The sequence below is a fragment of the Sapajus apella genome, unplaced genomic scaffold, assembly GCF_009761245.1.
Source record: "Sapajus apella isolate SASKATOON/1434 unplaced genomic scaffold, GSC_monkey_1.0 scaffold64, whole genome shotgun sequence".
Classification (NCBI taxonomy): domain Eukaryota; kingdom Metazoa; phylum Chordata; class Mammalia; order Primates; family Cebidae; genus Sapajus; species Sapajus apella.
Window position 1 is genome coordinate 5,212,408 of NW_022437004.1, and position 18,879 is coordinate 5,231,286.

Below are 18,879 nucleotides of genomic sequence, written 5' to 3' on the forward strand. Positions count from 1 at the left end.
ACTTTCTTCCCTCCTAAATCACACAGCTAAGAAAGCAAAGATGTCCAAAGAAGAACTTTACTCACAGAAAAAACAGGAGTTAGAAAAGCGGTTCCTGGATGTCAATAATCAGTTAAATTCTAGAAAACGTCAAACAAAATGTAGGTGGCAGCTTTTATATTTATTATTTTTATTTTTTTATTTTTGTAGATACAGGGTGTTATGATGTTGCCCAGGCTGGTCTTGAACTCCTGGCCTCATGTGGTCCTCCCACCTTGGCCTCCCAAAGTGCTGGGAATACAGGCCAGAGTGGCCATGCCCAGCCTAGGTGGCAGTTTTTAAATGTTCCTGCAACTGTTCAGTTCTGTTGGCATTTTAATGTTTCTCTGTTTTGTAGCTGAGAAGACACAGCCACCCAAAGCTGTTGGAAGTGGTTCCCGACTGAGTGAGACCAGCAGCAGTGGCAGCAGCTCATCAGAGTCTGAAAGTTGCAGCAGTGATTCAAGCTCTTCAGACAGCAGTCATTCTCAATCAGGTTAGCTGTCTCCTTAAGTGTACCTCTGCTAGTGGGAGCATTTTTTTTTCCTGTAATATTGATTTATATTTTGAACAAATATTTGTCACTTACCCAGAATCCATGGTTTGTTTGTCATACTCATTATTTAATTGCATGTTGACAATCTTAATATTTTCCCTAAAAGAGGTACTATGTAAAATGAAACTTCATATTATATGTATATGACATGTAGGTTTGTAATGTTGAAAAGAAGTTTACTCAAGGAGGGATAGTCTCTTAATAAATAATTTCAAATCTTAATATCAAAATATATAAGATAATAATGATCTTTACTTGTTTTATGAAATGAAAGATTATTTGAGAGCATCTTTCACTTTATTCTCCATGATCTATCAGATCACTCTAATGTTGCAAGGTTTGCCCTGTTGTGATACTATGTTCTGAATTGAGTAATCATTTTTAAGTTAAGAAACCAGTCATCGTGGCCGGGTGCGGTGGCTCACGCCTGTAATCCCGGCACTTTGGGAGGCCGAGACAGGTGGATCACGAGATCAGGAGTTTGAGACCAGCCTGACCAACATAGTGAAACCCTGTCTCTACTAAAAATACAAAAATTAGCCAGGCTTGGTGGTACACACCTGTAGTCCCAGCTACTCACGAGGTTGAGGCCAGAGAATTGCTTGAACCCGGGAGGCGGAGGTTGCAGTGAGCCAAGATCACGCCACTGCACTCCAGCTTGGACGACAGAGCGAGGCTTTGTCTCAAAAAAAAGAAAAAAATTATCCACTTTTTGATTAATTAAAAAAAAAGAAAAAAAGAAATCAGTCATCCCAGAAACTGTAAATCAGATATTTTTTTCTACTTCTTTGGTTTCTTCACTGTAGAATATTTTCTTCCATCTATAGAAAAATGTACTTTAAATTCAGATTCTTAGCTATGCTCAAGCGTCGTATTATTTTGTAGCTTAGCAGTTCTATCACACTTAGGTCATTTATGCTTTCTTTGTCCTTTTCTATTAATGATTACACAATTGATCAATAATCACTACCCCAAGAATACTGACTTGGCAGTGGTGTTCCATCTTTATTGACCAAAAGGCAAATTCAAAATACAGGACACCTTTGTCCCTAAATTTTGCTTATTTTAAATGAGGTATTTCTTGTGAAATTCAATTCTCTTTTTTTAAGAAACATCTCACAGAATATTGTGACATTAGGAATTCTTAGCATTATTAAAACCAGCTCTCTTTTTTCAGTGTGCTTAGTAGGGTCTGCTGACTTGCAATACATTCTATTTCACTCTTATTTCTGTTTAGTTTGCATTTATATGATGCTGATTGCTGTGTTTTGTTTTTACATTTCAAAGTATATAGTGGTAAACATTTTGGGAGAATAAATAGAATTTTTACTTTTTTTGGATTTGTCATATTGGAACATTTTTAAATGTAGGGCTGTAATTATACAGTATTTCTATATTTGACTTTTAAGCATAGAACAATACTGGAAAACTTAAGTTGCATTTAGTATTTTAAATTGTAATTAGCATTTGCAGTTTCATCTAATAAAGCATTTGTGGTCTAATAAGTTAGAGCACTTTGTCTTTTATTTGTAGGATAAAGCTCTTGTTGTACCTGTTAGTTTGAATTATCTAATTATAATCAATAAATACCTCAGGTATTAGAGGAAAAGTACTATATAATACAGAGTTTTCAATAAAATACCTTAATCTTAATATGAATTATCAGTTTCTGATACAATATTATTATATGTCGCTTGGAGGAAAGAATGTTTATCAGGAACTTGTGTTCTTAAAATGGTGCAATATATATTCTCTATTTTCCTAACATTCTATCAGAATAAGCCTCAGAATCCAAATTTTAAATTGCTGTGTTGAATTTTTATTTTATGACTGACATTTTTCTTGAATGTCACCTGTTTCAATTAAAAGGAATTTAAAAGTATATAATGCTAAAATCAAAGTAGCAAGTTTTTTTGTTTTGGGGTTTTTGTTTTTTTTAGACAGATTCTCTCTCTGTAGCCCAGGCTGGATTGCAGTGATGTGATCGAGGCTTACAGCACCCTCCACCTCCCTGGTTCAAGTGATCCTCCCACTGCAGCCTCCTGAGTAACTGGGATTACAAGTATGTGCCACCATGCTAATTTTTGTGTATTTAATAGAGATTGGATTTCACCATGTTGGCCAGGCTGGTCTTGAACTCCTGACCTCAACTGATTCTCCCTCCTTGACCTCCCAAACTGCTAGAATTACAGACGTGAGCCACTGCTCCCAGCCTAAAGTGGCAAGTTTTTATATTTGAAACTACATTATGGATAGTGCACAATTCATGACACAAGGTCAATTTGTCTTCTAATCTGATAGTGTAAGTTGTTATTTATTTTTGAAATTTTAATTGTTTTATGAACAAACTATGTACTTTATTGGAAAACACTTTATATATGTTGTTAATTGCAAATGCAAAACAAATGGGAAAAAATTATATCTTTGCTTAATACTAAATGTTGTTCTAATTTTTTTTGCCTTTCTCCACATGTTCTAATGTTCTAAATATTAATTTCAGTTGCAGCCATTAAAATATTTAAAGGCTTTTAATTTCTAGCGTGTAAACTAAGAACATTTTTTACTTCCCTGGGAACAGCAACAATGCAAATAATAAAAAACCCTGAAAATTATGAAAAAATAAGCAAGACAAATTGTATCAATAGCAGTATCTGCTATAAAAATAATTAAAGCACCTACTATTCTTATACCAATAACGTTCTCAAGGAATGGATGACAAATTCTATGTCAAAGTTTCAAGCATGGGCAAAATCGGGCTGTTTACTAAGAAAATCTAATTTATGAAAATTAGGCACATCAGCAAAAACTTTATCTGCTACATCAGTAAAAATCAACGGAAAATGGCTGGGCACGGTGGCTTACACCTGTAATCCCAGCACTTTGGGAGGTCAAGGTGGGTGGATCACCTAAGGTCCAGAGTTTAATACGAGGCTGACCAACATGGAAAAACCCAGTCTCTACTGAAAATACAAAATTAGCGGGGCATGGTTGGCACATGTCTGTAATCCCAGCTACTCATGAGGCTGACGCAGGAGAATCACTTGAATCCTGGAGGCAGAGGTTGCAGTGAGCTGAGATTGTGCCATTGCACTCCAGCCTGGGCAACAAGAGCGAAACTCAGTCTCAAAAAAAACCCAAAAGCCAAAAAAAACAAAAAAGAAAATATAAATATGATTTTTTTTTTTTTTGAAACAGAGTGTGGCTCTGTCGCCCAGACTACAGTGCAGTGGCACAATCTCGGCTCACTGCATCCTTTGCCTCCTGGGCTAAAGCCATCCTCCCACCTCAGCCTGCCAAGTAGCTGGGCCTGCAGGTGTGTGCCATCACACTGGGCTAATTTTGGTACTTTTTTCAACAAAAACGTACAGAGTTTTGACATGTTTCCCAGGTTGGTCTTGAACTCCTGAGCTCAAATGATCCGCCCACCTCAGCCTCCCAAAGTGCTGGGATTACAGGTGTGAGCTATCATGCCCAGCCTATAAATTTCTATTGCTTTAAAATTAATTATGATTTGGCCAGAACTGAAGCTTGCAGTTGGATATCAGGATTCCAGAGTTCTGATTAGTAGGCTTTTGATTATTTATTGAAGAGAATAGGATTTGGTTATTTATTTGGCTGAACGAGGTGGCTCATTTCTGTAATCTCTGCTCTTTGTGAGGCTGAGGTGGGCGGATCACTTGAGGTCAGGAGTTCAAGAGCAGCCTGGCCAACATGATGAAATCCCATCTCTACTAAAAAATTAGCCAGGTGTTGTGGAGCACACTTGTAGTCCCAGCTACTCGGGAGGCTGAGACAGGAGAATTGCTTGAACCAAGATGGCGGAGGTTGCAGTGAGCCAAGATCATGCCATTGCCCTCCAGCATGGGTGACAGAGTCAGACTCAAAAAAAAAAAAAAAAAAAAAAGTTTTGATTAATAATTGGCTTTTGATTATTTATTAAAGACAAGATATGGATATAATTGTATTTCTTCAAAATTTTAATAGAGGAAACTTTTCTGAGAGCTTCATGAAAAATTATTTTTTAATAGAAAGATACTGACCTTTAATAATCTTCTTTTCTCTTTTTCTTTTTCTTTTTTTTTTTTGAGATGAAGTCTCACTCTGTCACCCAGGCTGACGTGCAGTGGTGCAACCTTGACTTACTGTAACCTCTGCCTCCCAGGTTCAACCAATTCTCGTGCCTCAGCCTCCCAAGTAGTGGGGATTACAGGCGTGTGCCACCACAATAATTTTTTGTATTTTTGGTAGATTTAGAGTTTCACCATGTTAGCTAGGCTGGCCTCAAACTCCTGACCTCAGGTGATCCAACCACCTCAGCCTCCCAGTGCTGGGATTACAGGCATGAGTGACCACGCCTGGTCTTTAGTAATATTTTCTTAATGTAGTTTTCATTTAGTATCTGTCTTCCTGCATTTTTTTTATAGCAGTTTGGCTATAGGCAATTTTTTTTTTTTTTTTGAGACAGAGTTTCGCTCTTGTTACCCAGGCTGGAGTGCAATGGCGCAATCTCGGCTCACCGCAACCTCCGCCTCCTGGGTTCAGGCAATTCTCCTGCCTCAGCCTCCTGAGCAGCTGGGATTACAGGCACGCGCCACCATGCCCAGCTAATTTTTTGTAGTTTTAGTAGAGACGGGGTTTCACCATGTTGACCAGGATGGTCTCGATCTCTTGACCTCGTGATCCACCCGCCTCGGCCTCCCAAAGTGCTGGAATTATAGGCTTGAGCCACCGCGCCTGGCCTGGCAATTTTCTTAATAAGTCAGTCTTTTATAATTTTTGTGCCAGAGATAGGGCTTTAATTTTTCTGAATTTTTTAAATATTGACTTCTTATACTGTATTATGAGTTCACTACCATATCATTATTCTGTTTAGGTGTGGCAAATGTTTCAAGGTTTAATATCTGAAAAATCTTTGAGTGTTGTAAGTAGTGTTGAAGCTATTTATTATTCCACATTACTTAAATGGTTATCTTTCATCATCCCCACACTTCAGTTTAAGTACTTTTAAAAATAGGCTTAGTTCTGCTTTGAGAGCTTGTTTGGAGGTTCTAGCAGGGGAGCACAGCTACTCATATACCCTTGACTGATGAACAGTCCTCTATCAGAGAAGCTCCTCTTCAACCAAGTGCACAGCTTTGGGAGGGACATACATGGAGTGATGAGGGAGGAAGGGGATACCTTCCTAGCCATCCAGATCAGCTAAATCAACCCTTTGATCAGTGGGGTGACGGGGTCACAGCCAGATCACCCTCACCTCCTTAATTCTGCTTTGTTAGGTAGGATTGATCACATGGTGGAGCATTGATTTCCAAGGAAAGTTTTATTTAAAAATCTAGGAAATTCACTTAATTCTCATTTTAAACAAGATATTAAATCAGTTTCAAGACAGTTGTAATGAAATCCCAAATCCTTGCAAAATGAAAATGAGGGCTTTATGGACTAGAAACAGCACATCATTGCAAACTTTAATGAGATTTGGTTTTATCATTTATGTTTTTTTTTTTTTTTTTGAGATGGAGTCTTGCTCTGTCGCCCAGGCTGGAGTGCAGTTGTGAGATCTCAGCTCACTGCAACCTCCGCCTCCCAGGTTCAGGTAATTCTCCTGCCTCAGCCTTCTGAGTAACTAGGATTACAGGTGCATACCACCACTCCCAGCTAATTTTTGTATTTTAGTAGAGACGAGGTTTCACCATGTTGGTCTGGCTGATCTCGAATTTGTGACCTCATGATCCACCCGCCTTGGCCCCCCAAAGTTCTGAGATTACAAGTGTGAGCCACCGTGCCCGGCTAACTTTTATCATTTGTCTTTTTGACTGGTGTCATCATATACAGATAAGTCAAGAACATTAATTAAACATCGTAATAAATATAAAATATTTTAAAATAATTTTTCATAACTAAAATCATTAAATGTCACATGAAAGATGTAGCTAAGCCTTGAAAATGAAATCAATTCTAATGCATGTATCCTATTTTGGCTATGCTGTGCTCGTATGCACACATAAGCTATTGAAGGTTTTCTAATGCTCAACAACCTTGGGATTACCTTGAGTAATATGCAAGGAGTAATATAACTAATAGCTTTAATCCTGTGACTAACAATGATACTGAGGAAAAAAAAAAAAGAACAGCACATCAATAGGACTGCTTTTAATTAAAACCTTATAGGAAATAATGCCAGGAACTGTCTAAATATAAGCTCAGATACTTGATTAGTGTGAAATAGAATTTCTTTGGTGTACTTAATTTCAGTTTTTACACAGTTAAACACAAAGAAGCTAAAGGGTCACGACATCAATTCACTGTTTTTCTTTAGCTGTTTAAGACTTAAAGTCTTAAATTTGTCACTTCATCCTTTGGACTTTTTGCTTTTTATTGGATTTAATGTAATGTTCAGAGAATGAAATTTATAAGTTCTTTAAATAATATTTGTTTCTTTTTTTAAAAAAAGCTTTCATAGTTATGGGTGACTTCAAAACAGGAACAAAGAAATTTGTAATTTTAGTACTACAACCTAGGTCTTGTAGATGTGACGAGGATATGATTTTTTTCATGCACGATTTGAAAACCGACAAACTTTGTTGAAGTCTAGATTTTATTTTAACTTTTTAGAGGAGGATAATTTAGTAAGTGGAGGAAGTATACAAGGAAAGTCTCTAAATCTTTGCCATTCAAGCTAGAAATCTTAAGATAAATGATTAGAGTTTATTAAATTATTTTAGACTTTAATAAATTTCTCTTTTTTTTGCGAGACAGAGTCTCACTCTGTTGGCAGAGCTGGAGGGCAGTCGCTCAATCTCAGCTCACTGCAACCTCTGACTTCTGGGTTCAAGCAATTCTCATGCCTCAGCCTTCCAAGTAGGTGGGACTACAGGTGTGCACCACCATACCTGGTCACTTTTTGTATTTTTAGTAGAGACGGGTTTTCACCTTGTTGGCCAGGTTGGTCTTGAACTCCTGACCTCAAGTGATCCACCTGCCTTGGCCTCCCAAAGTGCTGGGATTATAGGCATGAGTCACCGAGCCTGGCCTACCAGTCATTTTCTACAATCTGTCCTCTATAACAAAAGTGTGATTTCTTTTCCTAATTTAAAAGTCTTTAGTAATTATTTCTGCTGTATATGGCATCATATTCCGTTTCTTTTTAAATATGTTCCTATTCAACTTTTCAAGTTTTTTAGTTCAAATTGGCTTGATAATATTTAGTATCCCTTTGTCTCAGTGCTTTGATTGGTGATAGGTATTAAATAAACTCTTTAATCAAATCTCTATGATTGCAGCTCTTTTTAAAATTCTATGGTTAAATTTTTTTTTTTTTTTTTTTTTTTTTTTTTTTTTTTGAGAGAGAGTCTTGCTGTTTCACCCAGGCTGGAGTGTAGTGGCATGATCTCCACTTACTGCAACCTCTGCCTCAGCCTCCCAAGTTAGCTGGGATTACAGGCACCTGCCACCTCATCAAGCTAATTTTTGTATTTTTAGTAAAGAAAGGGTTTCACCATGTTGGCCAGGCTGGTCTTGAACTCCCAACTTCAGGTGATCTGCCTGCATTGGCCTCCCAAAGTGCTGGAATCACAGGTGTGAGCCACCGTATCTGGCCTATGATTAACTTTTTTTGACAGCTTTAAGTGAAAACTTTGTCATCAAAATTTTGAGTTTTGGGGGGAAATGTAAAATCAGAACATTTATAATTAAATTAGAATATGAGACACAATGTGCATTTGTTTAGTAATACATATATTATCCACTTTGATCCTCTTAAGGTAGGTGTGTATATGTTGTCATAGTTCCCTGGAGAATTTAGTTGACAAAGTGTATGTTGTCATTATTGTTATCGATTTTTTATTTATTTATTTATTTATTTATTTTTCGAAATGGTGTCTTGCTCTGTCACCCAGGCTGGAGTGCAGTGGTATAATCTTGGCTCACTGCAACCTCTGTCTCCCAGGTTTAAGTGATTCTTGTGCCTCAGCCTCCTTAGTAGCTGGGATTACAGGTTTGCACCACCACGCCCAGCTAATTTTTGTATTTTGGGTAGCAGTAGGGTTTCGCCATGTTGACCAGGCTGATCTTGAACTCCTGACTTCAGGTGATCAGCCTGCCTTAGCTTTCCAAAGTGCTGGGTTTACAAGTATGAGCTATCACGCCCAGCCTTGTTATCAATTTTAATTGATGTTTGCTAGCCCTGATAGAGTTTCTTCACTAATTGAAATACGCTTGTAAGTTTAGTAGTGAAAATATGTGTTCGTCTTTTAATTTCAAAGGCCAGGAACTCATGAATAAGCATATCTATGTAGTTTTAGCTTATTATGCTGTAAAAAGTCAATTATGTAAGATTAGAATGAGAAGCAAAATGCTGAGACTTTCATGAGACATATGTAGTAGGTATTTTTATTTTTTTAATTAAAATTCCTTGATGCCTTTTGCTAATATCTTTAGATTTTAAGGTGCTAAGTTTATAATAATTTTGAGCTTAGTTTTACATACTAGAAAGCTGAGGTGATTGAATTTTTTTTTTTTTTTTTTTTTTTGGCAGAACACCAGTCTGGTATGTCATATTTGTACTATACTTAAGAGTTTATATTTTAGGATAAAGTAGTTTTAGGTGCATATTTAAATAATTTAGATGTATAGATATACATATATGATCTATTAATGAAGTCTTTTTGGTTTTTGGGTTTTTTTGTTCAAAATTGAAACCATAATTTCTCCTTTATGATTATGATTATTTTTAGACAGTATCTGGCGCTGTCACCAAGGCTGGAGTGCAGTGGTTCGATCTCGGCTCATTGCAACTTCCACCTTTTGGGTTCAAGCAGTTCTCCTGCCTCAGCCTCCCAAGTAGCTGGGACTACAGATGCATGCTGCCACACCTGGCTAATATTTGTATTTTTATTAGAGATGGTGTTTCAACATGTTGGCGAGTCTGGTCTATATTCTCAATCTTTTCAGTCTGTCTCCTTCTCTTCCCCTATGCCTAACCCCCAACACTTAAATAATGCTTAGCTGAGTGACATTAAGATGGTTCATGTCATTTTAAATACTTGAATTCTTTAAATTAAAGGATGTCATTGAGTGGCATTTAGCAATTTTAACAATGTCCAGCATCAAACATTTTAGGAGAGGAAAGAACAGTAACACATCCAGTGGAAACTGATGGCATTTCAGGAGGCAGAAGGTAATTATTAAAATTAGACTGTTTTAAGTTTCAGTAATGTTTGGTGTTAACCAGCCTTGCTGTCCTGGAGCCTGAAACAAATATACAGGTGGTCATGAAAGCTGGCGTGGAGAGACAGATCAAAGCAGTTATTACCAGTTTGGTGCTTTACCTTACTGATCCAGGATTATGACTGGGGAGGATAGCATCAGAAACAATTGTAGGACAAAGAAAGAGAAACCCACCAACACCCTAATGGAGAGAGCTCTTATTATGTCTACTCCTACTGCCACCATCAGCTGCACAGTATTTCTAAAGACAGAGGAGATACTATAAAACCCATTTGTTGCTGTATAGCTGAGGCTGCCAAATAGCTTAGAAGTAATCAGATAGAATCTTTACTAGAGCTTAGTAAGCAGAGCAGACCTTTCCACAGAACTAAAATAGCTTTGCTTTTAATAAAAGACTGTATCCTCTCAGATAAATGACATCCCCTTCTCTTATAGTAAATTGTTGATTTTTAAAAATTAAGCCTCTTAGGGCTCTATTTATGGCTACTTGATAAAAGATGATTTTAGCATAATGAATGCTGCTTGTTTAAAACCTTATTATCTCTGTTATACTCCTTTTTAAACTGTAACTTATTCAGGCTCTTTACTGTTAAGTAACGTACTGCACTTTTTTGCGTAAACATAATGTAATTTGAAATTTGTGAGTGGATATTTATTACACTATGGGAAAATGAAACATCTTGAAAGCAGGTATCCCTTTAGAAATTTTAGCTGACTCTAAGAGGGCAAAAACCTGTGACTATAAGGAGAGGTTGGTATTAAAGGCATTTTCTTGAAGTCGCCACTGTATTTTTTTTTTTTTTTTTGAGACAAGAGTCTTGCATTGTTGCCCAGGCTGGAGTGCAGTGGCATGATCTCGGCTCACTGAAATCTCTGCCTCCCAGGTTCAAGCGATTCTCCTGCCTCAGCCTCCCAAGTAGCTGGGACTACAGGCATGGGCCACCACACCCAGCTAATTTTTGTATTTTTAGTAGAGACGTGGTTTCACTGTGTTAGCCAGGATGATCTCGATCTCCTGACCCCATGATCCACCCACCTTGCCTCCCAAAGTGCTGCGATTACAGGCGTCAGCCACCATGCCCAGGCCCCACTTTATTTCTAATATGGAAAAATTATAACTTGGTTATTTTTTAAGCTAATAGATATTAAAATATATATGTGTATACATTTGCAGAAATGTTACCCAAGTTAACAGAAGCAACACCAGATGATTCTCCTTCTAAAGAGAATGTAAAGGTAAGTTAATTCTTTATTTGTACCCTGAATTTTAAAAGTATGTATGTTTTAACTCATGGGTGTAGTAGTAGCTTTCTTTAAAATTGTTTTCAATTTTATTTACATGAAGAAAGTTGTCACTTGTTCTAGCTTATCAACTAAATGTTCAATGATTTCTTTCTGAAGAAGACTAAATAGGGAAACTATTTGGCTTCATTTCTCAATAAGATATAACTGTTGTATAAGCCAAACAGATAAGTAGAACAAATTCTAGAAGCTTCAGCTTATCTCTGAGAGTCTGAATACAGAGGGATGGCCTTGGTATCCCAAGTGAGTGTACAGAACTATGCATACAGTTAAGTGAAATTTCTCAAAAGATGGTAGGAGAATGGTAGCTAAGGTTTCTACAGATAAAACTTATAATTGCCAGCTATCTATTTTAGCACATCTATGTTTGACTAGCAATTGATGTGCTTTGAAAAGAATAGAAGTGACTTTTTTACTGGCTCAAGTTGTCATCCCCATATAAATTTTTTTCCATTTGTACTCTTCTCAAACAGAAGTATTTAACATCCAGCTAAGTTAGAGAACACAATAACAAATAACATTGTTTTGAAAGAGCTTGAATTTGTGAAAAAGAAATATAATTACATGGTTGAGAGATAATGATTAATTCTATAATCTATATCATTACTTTTAGAAAATGAAGAAAGAATGTATACTGCCTGAAGAAAGGACAGGCATCACACAGGTAAAGCTTAAAATGGGCTTTAAAGAACAGGGGAAGAAATGGTTTACATACAGATTAGGGAGTTATTTTTTAAACTAATAGTATGAAGAGAAGCATAGAAAAGCACAGCAAATACATTCAGAGAAATATGGAAGCTGAGGGTATTTATAAGGAATTAGATGGCTTGGAGTATATAACAAGAGGGCTTTGGACACATAAGTGAAATTATATATATTATACATTATATATAGTATATGTTAATGTATAATGTATATACATTATATATAGTGTATACTATATATAATTATATACTGTGTTATATATACTATATAATGTATAATATATATTATAATATATATAATGTATATTATACATCACATATATAACATATACTATGTATTATACATACTATATGTATTACACTGTTATATATACATTATATATAATATACAACATACATTATATATGATACATATATACATTATAATATATAATTATATTAAATATTAATATATTAATACTATTATATATAATATATGTATACTTTTTTTTTTGAGACAGAGTCTTGCTCTGTCACTCAGGCTGGAGTACAGTGGCATGATCTTGGCTCACTGCAACCTCTGCCTTTCTGGTTCAAGCAATTCTCATGCCTCAGTCTCCGGAGTAGCTGGGACTGAACTATAGGCACACACCTCCACACCAAGCTAATTTTTGTATTTGTAGTAGAATTAGGGGTTTCACCATGTTGGCCAGGCTGGTCTTGAACTCCAGACTTCAGGTGACCCACCTACCTCAGCCTCCCAAAGTGCTGGGATTACAGGCATGAGCCACCATTCCTGGCCTTCCCATTCCTTTTTGAATGGGAAGAAGATATAGATGGTCTGTCTTGCCAAAGGTGTATTAGTGGAATCAAAAAATTATGTCAAGTTATGAAGAAACTCTGGAAGCATTTTCATCTTAATACATAGCATGAAGAATGCCACCTCTGTGGTCTATTTTTGGTCAAAATTTTTTCACTTTCACTCACTGAGAAAAAACACCTATTTATGGTAAAAGATAGTATGTATAGATATAGTACATATTAATCTATAGGTTCATGTATGAAAGTATATATTTGTGTAGTTTAGAAAGTGATTTTTTTTTTTTGCCTGATTTAAACCTGAACATTAGGCTTTAAGCTTCAGCCTGGGTGTATATTATTGGGATAAACCTTTCTATGGCATTTGTTTTATTCACATTTGCGTAGATGTTATTCATACACTTTCCTGCCTACTCACTCAACCCAACACCTTGTTAGACAAAGGAGAAAGACTGTCTTATTTATCTCTGTACTATCTACAACTCAGAGCTTAGTAGATAAGGTTGCTGGGCTTTGGTACTGTGACTTCGCCTGACGCAGAATAGGTGAGAGATTTTAGGTAAGCTGCTTCTATTATTTCTAAGTCCTATTGAAAATGTAAGTAGAGACAAAAATACCTAACTCACAGGATTATTGTGAGAATTAAAGAATAGCTATGTCAAGGACTTACCCTGGTACCTCACAAATAGTAAACGTTAAATAAATGTTAGCTATTATTACACTACAGCTTTTACTTAATAATTAACTGAATATTGAATTAGAATTTATTGATAGTCTTTTGGGTTGACCATAATGTAATTTTAAATTTCTCCGTTTATCTCTATAATACAGTAAGGAAAAAGAGCTAAAGTAAATGAATTGGTCTCTAGATTTGCTAGAAAAGCTCAGGGGTTTGTTTTGTTTGTTTTTTAGTAATTACAGGAAAGCTTTTAAAAGTGAATAGCATGGTTTAATATACATGTATACTCATGTAAAATATGTACATGCATACTCATAACTAAGATCATAGGCTTTGACTTACTCTACCTCTTGTAAGCCATATAATGGCCAAGTTATTTAATCCTTTTAAACCCTAGTTTCCTCATCTGCAAAAAAGGAATAACTATACATTATAGATTTGTGTGGCTTAAATAATAATGGTATTTTTAAAAGGTAGTATTAAATTATATTCTTGCCTCTTGTGTTTCTGTTCTCTTAGGTGTACTTCTTGTGTGTTAAAATGAAGTGATAACTTTATTTGATTTTGTTTTAACAGAGAGAATATTCTGTGAAAGATACAACCTCTGCTAATACTACCCTTGTTCATCAGACCACACCTTCATGTATAATACCACCAAATCACCACCAATTAGGATTTAATTATCAAGAATTACAACATTTACAGACTGTGAAAAACATTTCACCTTTACAAATTCTGCCTCCCTCAGGTAAGAAATTAACAAATAACTGTTACGGAGAAATTGACTTCTAAACTTATATGTATATGAAAATGCTATGGTCATCTTAAATGTTAAATATCTGGGAAATACAAATAATCATAACTAGTAAATTCTGGGTTACAAATAATCACTGAAGCACATCGTTAGAAATTATCTGCTTTATACCTATAGACACTTGTTATATTTAAAAGAAAGAAAATTATACAGTTCACACCCAATTTCCTTTCATGTAAATTATGTACATTAGTATGATATATATACACTACATATATAAATATTATGTTACATATAAATTATATACACATATGTGTATAATATACATGCATTTTACATACACACACACACACACACACACACACACACACACACACCCCACCTACCTACCTACCTACCCGTAAGAGAAAGATACATAGAGATTCTACAGGTAAAGAAATGAAGTTACAGATATATAAAAGAGTTAACAGTTAAGGAAACTTGGACTAGAAAAACTAGCCTAATGGTAGTTCCTATATATCTAAAACTGGTTAAATTTTTATATTTTTAGATTCATTTGACTTAATATCTTGTTGGAAGGGAATGTTTTCCCTGTCTCAGCTTGGTTTTCCTGAAAGGGGGTGGATCAAGGGATATGTGTGGCACGAAGGGTACTTATGATATGAGTTTAGCCTAGAACATGCCTAAACCTTGAGACACTGATGTATTTAGGCCTAGGTTGAAGGCAGATCTGAATATTCCTTGTCCATGTCTTCTTCCCTCCAAGATGTGCCCTGGTTTCAACTTGGCTACCCAAGGGCAGAGGTATCTCCCTAGCAGAATACATTTCCAAGCTGTTTTACTGCAACACAGATTAGGAGGAAGAGGGGGACATTTGGATCCTTCCTCACAGCTTTCAGTATAAAAGCTCCCTACTATTCTGTGTGTGGTTTTTGTTTGTTTGAGACAGAGTTTTACTCTTATTGCCTAGGCTGAAGTACAATGGCGCAATCTCGGCTCACTGCAACCTCTGACTCCTGGTTTCAAGTAATTATCCTGTCTCAGCCACCTGAGTAGCTGGGATTACAGGCGTGCGCCACCGCGTCTGGCTAATTTTTTGTCTTTTTAGTAGAGAACGGTTTTACCATGTTGGTCAGGCTGATCTCCAACTCCTGACCTCAGATGATCCACCTGCCTTGGCCTCCCTACTCTGTGTTTGAATATTCCAGTTTGTCCTTATCTAAAATTACGTCTCTTCATGTGGGAAAGGGAATGGAGATCAGTGGAGAAAATATGTAAGGCCACACTGGAGGGCATTTCAAGAAGAATAAACAAACATCCAAAGTATGAAATATTTATATCTACTTTTTTTTTTTTTTAGAAATACATTTTCAAGATACTTGGAGAATACTGGAAGATATGATAGCTATAGGTCATGAGTTACCTTGAATGGCAGTGCTATTAATTTGTATGCAACAAATTGTATACAAATTTGTATACTTTTATTTGCGTACAACAAGGAGCTTTATATAGGAAGCATAGTCAGATTTCATTCCATTTTACTTTATTTATTTTTTGAGACAGAGTCTCACCCTGTTGACCAGGCTGGAGTATAGTGGCGTAATCTCTGCTTACCACAACCTCTGCCTCCCACGTTCAAGTGATTCTCATGCCCCAGCCACCTGAGTAGTTGGGATTACAGGCATGCCCAACCATATGTGTCTAATTTTTATATTTTTCATAGAGACAGGGTTTTGCCATGTTGGCCAGGCTGGTCTCGAACTCCAGACTGGTGACCTGCCCACCTCAGCCTCCCAGTGTTGGGATTACAGGCAGTAGCCACCACACCCAGCCCCAGATTTTATAATAGGTAAAAAATTGCTGCTTACTATTTAGAGGATGGGTTAAGATGCTGCTCTGATGTAGTTACGACCAAGTAAGGACCCTGAATGCTATAGTCTAGGAAAGAAATTATTAGGACCAAAACTAATAAAGCAAATATAGAAAGGATGTGGATGTATAAGGTATTTTTGTGGCAGAATTGATAGACTTTGTTAGAATGAATGAGCTACTTGGAAATTATCTAATAGTTGGATTGAAAACAGGAGACAGAACTCATTTTGGACGTCTTTGAGGTGTTACAGAATATCTAAGTGGAAATATAAAACTAGAATTAGGTTTCTAGAACTAACTAACAGGGCGTAACAGGAATTACAAATTAGGAATTAACAGCATGTAAAAGGTACTTGAAGCCATGAGAATAAATGAAAACACCCAGGAAAATCTACAGAGCAGGAAGAGAAAAGCTTAAGGACAGAATTCTAAGAAACAAAACCTCCTCAGTAAAAGTAGAAAAAAATAGTTAAGAGGTAACCAGAGGTAGAGAAAAAGGAAAAATAGTGTAATAGAAGCCCAGGAAGATAGATCCTTCTTTTAGAAGGAAATCAAGAGTATCACATATTGCAGAGCACTTAAGTAGGATAATGAATGGGGAGAGGGGATTACGTTGGGAATGTGAGAATTTTTCCTTTTCCAGAAGCTTTTTTTAGTAGCCATTGTGATGGGGCAGAAACCAGATTGTTGTAAATTGAGAAGTAATGGAATTTGAGTGTAGTGAATGTAAACCATTCTTGGAAGAACTTTGTTAGTAAAGAGGATGGGAAGATATTTGTGGCTTTAACATGAAGATAGATTTTTTTGGAGGAGTAGGAGAGGTTGTTTTGAGTTTTTGAATTGGAGAGATTTGAACATTTGAAGGCTCATTATAAAGAGCTAAAGTAGGAAAAAGTTACTGTTTTAACTAGAGTATGTTTTAGAAAAATGCTAGGGTAGCCTTGACCTTGAAAAGGACTAGGCTATGAAAAAGGTAAGAATGTAGTCAAGGTGTTCTCTTATTCCTAATTTAAGAAAGCACCCTATCTATGAAAAGTCAGGCCAATATCCACACCTTCATTAAGAATCAGTTTGTTATATTACTTGAGATTCTGTTTATGCGATGCCTATTAGCAATCTAATGTATAGAGGAAAGTTTGGATGGTGCCACAGTGGCTGTTCTTTTGTAGTTGGCAGTATTTTCAGAAACAACGTGGTTTGCATTTGCCATCTGTAGGTGACACTATGCCCAAGGGAAATTGCAAATGTATGTGAGCTATAAAATATGTAGGGATATTTTCTTTTTCTGGAATGAAATCTCAATGGAAATAATTTTTTTTCTTAAACTTTACAATTAAATGGTGAAAGTACTATTTATCTTGAAGTTTTCTTATTGGAAAAATAGTTTGACAAAATGTTAGAGTACATAAAAGATTAAAAAGTGAATTTTTAAGTGTTACTGGTTTTCATCATACCCCTACCCACATATGAAGTCTCCACAAGAGATGGATAATGTTTAATTTTTTTTCCTTATAAGTTGAAGTTTTTTGTTGTTGCATTAAGATGGAATCTTGCTCCGTCACCCAGGCTGGAGTGCAGTGGTGCGATCTCGGCTTAATGTAGCCTCTGTCTCCAGGGTTCTAGTGATTCTCCTGCCTCAGCTTCCTAAGTAGCTGGGATTACAGGTGCACGCCACGCTAATATTTGTATTTTTAGTAGAGACAAGATTTCACCATTTTGGCCAGGCTGGTCACAAATTCCTGACCTTAGGTGATTTGCCAGCCTTGGCCTCCCAAAGTGCTGCAGGCATTTGGAGGGGGTGGCATAAGTTGAAGTTTTTAGCCATAAAAGATTACTACTCTTATCCTTATAGTTACCCTTCCCCCACCTCATTAAAAGCTTCACTAAATTACATTGAGTTTTTAAAATATTTAGGCTGTTAATATAAACATGAATTCATAATTGCAAATGAAAAAGTAAATCAGCAGTTTGCTATCTCATAGGAGAAATAAACAACTGGTATATAACGTAAAAATAATGTGCCTTGAAAGAAGCTAAAGTGAACTTTAAGGAGATGAAGAAGGCAGAACCACCTGATCTGTTTGGCATATACATATTTTACAGAATAAAAGTATCATTTGAGCTGGATATTGGAGAAAAAAAAAATAAGGCTTACCTATGTATATTTAGGATGGAAAGGCATTTGGATGAAGGAAGCAACATGAATGTGAAGGTATTTAGCCAACTCATAATTCCATGTGATTAAACATTTGGTTGGATTAAACAGGAATGTGGAAAATAATCTAGAAAGGTAGTCCAGGTTCAGATCATTTAACCCATGAAGTCTAGATACTTTGGACTTAATGATAATAGTATAATCAGTTGGAAGCCAGTGAGGGTTTTTTGAGTGAAGGGTGTGCCTCTGGGTGATTAATCTGCCAATATTATGTAAGTGAGTTGAAGGAAAGGGGAGTAGAGACCAGAGAAGGGAGGAGACCAGTTGGGCTGTTGCAGTAATAGGGGGAAAATAACATAATGTGATAGAAGGAAAGAGAAGGGGAAAGTTCAAAGAAATTACAAGAGTAGAATGGGTAGGTCTGTAAAATATGAAAACATGCTGGGTTAATAACACAGGAATATAAGCTTTGGCGGCTCACAGGATACTTGGTGGATAATATCCAGGCTGACAGACTGGGGACACAGATGAAGAATAGGTTTCTGAGGAAAGATGAGTTTTGTAGTGTTTTGAGGTGTCACAGAGTCATTCATGTAAAAATATTTTTCAGAGTTGGACCCTTGTCATACTTCCTAGGCTTTTATGACACCTCTCGTAACCATGCCATCTCTCTGTTCTTTACAGATATCTCTTTATCTTCCTCCCTTTAGATGTTGATAATTCTCTGAATTGCATCCTTAAGCCTCTTTTTTTTTTTCACCTACTCCAGAGTTTACCAACCATGTTTCAAAGCACAGTCTTACTGAACAAGTGTCC

At 36.3% G+C, this 18,879-nt stretch overlaps 1 protein-coding gene across 3 annotated transcripts in view; it reads left to right on the plus strand.

The window, feature by feature from the left end:
• Positions 1 to 18,879, plus strand: part of BRDT (bromodomain testis associated) — a 52,068-nt gene that overhangs the window by 14,907 nt on the left and 18,282 nt on the right. For all 3 annotated transcript variants that reach the window (XM_032247879.1, XM_032247877.1, XM_032247878.1), the window contains 5 exons: positions 27 to 140; positions 377 to 514; positions 10,974 to 11,035; positions 11,715 to 11,765; positions 13,859 to 14,030. In XM_032247879.1, the coding sequence (XP_032103770.1) occupies positions 27 to 140; positions 377 to 514; positions 10,974 to 11,035; positions 11,715 to 11,765; positions 13,859 to 14,030 (537 nt within the window). The remainder of the gene's footprint in view (positions 1 to 26; positions 141 to 376; positions 515 to 10,973; positions 11,036 to 11,714; positions 11,766 to 13,858; positions 14,031 to 18,879) is intronic.